This window comes from Nothoprocta perdicaria, unplaced genomic scaffold (assembly GCF_003342845.1).
Source record: "Nothoprocta perdicaria isolate Ctin4 unplaced genomic scaffold, notPer1 scaffold_82, whole genome shotgun sequence".
NCBI classification, from domain to species: Eukaryota; Metazoa; Chordata; class Aves; order Tinamiformes; family Tinamidae; genus Nothoprocta; species Nothoprocta perdicaria.
This window is the reverse complement of record NW_020456110.1, coordinates 855,012-858,906: the sequence shown is the minus strand read 5'-3', so window position 1 is coordinate 858,906 and position 3,895 is coordinate 855,012. Positions and strand designations below refer to the sequence as shown.

Genomic DNA, 3,895 nt, shown 5'->3' with positions numbered 1-3,895 from the left:
AAAGAAAAAGAAAAAGAAAAAGAAAAAGAAAAAGAAAAAGAAAAAGAAAAAGAAAAAGAAAAAGAAAAAGAAAAAGAAAAAGAAAAAGAAAAAGAGTGTAATCCCACCAGAAACCTATGGCAACCAGCAGAGGACAAAAGATGATTTGCACAAGTTACTGGAAACCACATTAGKAGGCTTTATCACTTTTGCATTACTAGGCTTTTTTCTATTGGTATTACTAGTTTTTTTCTATTGAAATTTGACCTTTTTTTTAATTCAATATAAATCTGAAAGCTTATAGCAATAAGAGCAGAAAACATATGTACAAATCACTATTATGTTTCAGTTTCAATTAAAATGCTGAAATAAAATTTAAAAAACAATGCATTTCAGAGCTGACAGTCCACAGTATCACAAAATACTGCTGATTTTTGGACTGTCAGACACCTTATGCACGTATTTGTAGGATAACCAGACTGAGTAAACATACATATTAGAGGAGAAAAACAAATATACACACTTCAATTGACTGGGGAAAAAGCCCTGACATGATCTTATGACCCAAAATTATCCAGCTTTTACAAACAGCTTCTGAAAAGCATTGTATTTACAGTAAAAGCTGTTTTCAAGGTTTTGGAGTTCCAGCTCTCTTAGCCATATCAATACAGTACTGCAATGAAACATAAATGAGATATATTTCTAGTGTATGAGGAGAGTTACTCAAAAATGGAGAGATCCAGCAGGTCAAAACAATAAAGATGGAACTATTTTTCCATGGAAAAAGAAAAGGATTACCTTCTTTAAAAGGGAATAAGGGGAATTTTGGACACAAGCTATTAGTCTCTTATTCAAATACTGTAATTCTAGAAATAAACAGCCACGCTATGAGGCCTGCCGACTGATGGCATGCTTATATGCTACATACTCGAAGGCAAGGACATCTGAATCTCTGAGCTGACTTGCTGTGAATTACTCTAAGCATATTACATTCTTGTTTTTCAGTGCATGCAACTGAATGAACTACAAGCCAAAATAAAATAATGATAAAAACTGGGGGGAGGGCAGGGAGAAGCTGTCTTACGACAATCTTTTTTATTCATCTGAAATACGGAGGTAGCTCATTGGAATTAGCCTGACACCTGAAAAGATACTGTCTACTTACAGGAAAAGCAAAATGTGTGTTTTCCCAAAACACACATTTTCCTCCCTGTCTAAAGCAGCTCAAGCTATCAGGTCATAAACCTTCTGAGTGCCCTATTCTCAGTTATACAGGAGAGCTACAGAGAAAGCAAGTTGTGGGGAGTTAGAATTCACCAGCGGAACGGTAGGGAAAGACATCAAGTCTTTAAGGGCTAAAACGCAGGCATGTGAACTTGAGTCAACTGCCTAACCTGTTGCTGCCAACTTCCTTAAATGAAGGACACAAACTTTTCATTTGCATCTTGACAAGAAAAATGAAGATATTTTTAAAAAGTTATTGAATAAAAGAATTTTCACTCCAGGCTTTAACGGTGACTGTAATGAGGAAAAAAATATTTGCTCAGAAAACAAGCAGTTCATGCATACGGGAAGCAGCACAAGCAAGCCATTTATTTCAACATAATTATTCATCACTAAACAGCATGCACATACAACATTCAAAAGACATTGTTTGGGGCTTTTTTCTTCTGTTTCAGGACACAAGAAATTTGTATCACACTGGCTATTGAGACAGTGAATTGAACGCACAGAAAACAAGTGGGTTCACTGCTCTCAGACTGTGGCTATGTTCCTTCCTTTCTCATTGCTGAAGGCTTAGCCTCTAGTAACAAATTCCCAAGGGATCATGCAATACGAAGAATTCATGAATGAATGCATTAACAAGCACTTCCTATTGCAAGGCTGACTGGGAATTCTTTAAAACGGTTGTAAGGAGTTTACAAATCTTCATTAGTTACATAAGATGGTTAAAAARGTTCCCTTTTTCTAAATATACTATTTTGGCACTTTTGAGAATATCACAATAGACGACCCTAAACACTTCCATGAAATAGAGTTAGGGCTCTATACATACTCACCATGTACCACATGCTTGGCCACTTGGGATCATTGAAGTAAGTRGACTGAGTACCAACAGGTTTATAATCCCTCTTTATTCTTCTTTTGACCACCTGCTGTTGTATCCACTCCACCTGCCAACAAGGAAAACATTTGGTAAGTGTTAGGGTTCCATGGAGATTATCAAGAAATGTGTGAAACCTTGGGAAGCTTCCCATTACCAAAGTCCAAGATGTATTTCACATTAAAAGAGTTCATTTTGGCAGTTGGAATGCACTGCTCACCTTGGCATATAGTTCACTTGGGAATATGCCCAATTTAGTCAGTGCCACAAGTCTCCATAAGCAACTATGTAAAACTAAGAGGTTTCATTGGCTATCATCTTTTGAACAAAGCTATTATTTTATTAGTCTTCAGAATCAGACTGGGCTCCTCTTTCAAATTTATAAAAGTAACATTGAGAAACTGCTTCTCATTGACATTTCTTTAAGTTTAAGTTTAAGTTTAAGTTTAAGTTTAAGTTTAAGTTTAAGTCTTCTTTAAGTTTGTTCTTAACAACAAAATGCACAGTAGCATACTCCAATGCTTTACTTAATGAGTACTTAAGTGGCTCAAAAATGTGTTGAGAAGAAACAAATTAAGCCATATTTTATAGCAGTGTGACTCTGTGTCAAAATTGACTCATTCAGATTTTTTGGGGACTTCATTTTATCCTACAGTGCTCCCCAGAAAAAAAAAAAAAGCCGTATGTTAAATAAAACAGAGCAAACAAAATCAAACAAATAAACAAAAAAGAGCTTGAAACAGAAAAATGAAGATTAGATTTAAAAATCCACCCCTAAAAGTCAGCTCCCMAAATCCCTTCAAAGATTCATGACACATCCAGAAAAGTGACATCAGCCTTACAGCACATCATTTCTGTCTAAATGGAATGTAGTTTCTATAAATGTAAATAATATAAACTATCCACAGATGAAGCGAGGTTATATTTATATGCATATACCTTCCCTGACAGCTCATATTTCTGCCAAATTGTTTCTGAGGATATAACAGTAGAAATTCAGTTCACGTCTTCCCAGGCCAGACAGACATTTTCTACCAGCAGCCAGTTCTGCACTTTCTACTTGCGCATTTTACGAATACCCGTGCATGCACACACGCATAAATATACATAAGCAAAATTTATTATCAAATCACATATTTTTCTTTGCCACTTGTCAGGGAACCTGTTAATGCCTTCGCTTAGCAGGCTCATGTCTCCACGACACATTCCGAGCTTGTCGGGGCTCTGCAGATGACGCTCCTTCCAAGCCTTCTATCAGTTTTGGCTAACATGACTAGAAATGCTTTCAGCTGAACGTGGGGGCCAAGACCTCTACGCTGGCAGGCTACCACCACCTTAACTCGTCCCCTAGCTGCAGAAACGAACCACACGAGCACGTCACCACATCCCTAGAAGTTGTGCTGGAAGCGGTTCAAGCCRCCCGATTTCAACCCTGCACGTGCTACGGGCATAAGCAGAGCTCGCCATGGGCAACTCGTCACCAAAGCCACTCGTATCTGAATCTGCAGGGAGAAGTCAAAACCCCCCCATTCCCATCACTATTTCAGGATATGATACTGGGATAAAGATGTTCCCAAAGAAAAAAAGAATTAAGATAAACTCAGCACAAGCTGTTTACGTTTTTATCCTCCTTGCCAGTGCTAATGCCAACATAAATGCAGGAAAATTAATGGAATAAGGAAGCCATCAATACTGATATTCCTGCAAGTTAACATCACATGGCATTTAAATTGGCATGATAAAGTCCTCTGAAAAGCAGTATCATTAGCACCTGGAAGGGATTTCTGAAAGCTTCTCTGTCTCTCTTTCTTT

General features: G+C 37.4%; 1 protein-coding gene across 3 annotated transcripts in view; it reads right to left on the bottom strand.

The window, feature by feature from the left end:
• PCSK5 (proprotein convertase subtilisin/kexin type 5) overlaps positions 1–3,895 on the bottom strand; it is a 234,316-nt gene that overhangs the window by 190,503 nt on the left and 39,918 nt on the right. For all 3 annotated transcript variants that reach the window (XM_026051997.1, XM_026051995.1, XM_026051996.1), the window contains exon 3: positions 2,040–2,153. In XM_026051997.1, the coding sequence (XP_025907782.1) occupies positions 2,040–2,153 (114 nt within the window). The remainder of the gene's footprint in view (positions 1–2,039; positions 2,154–3,895) is intronic.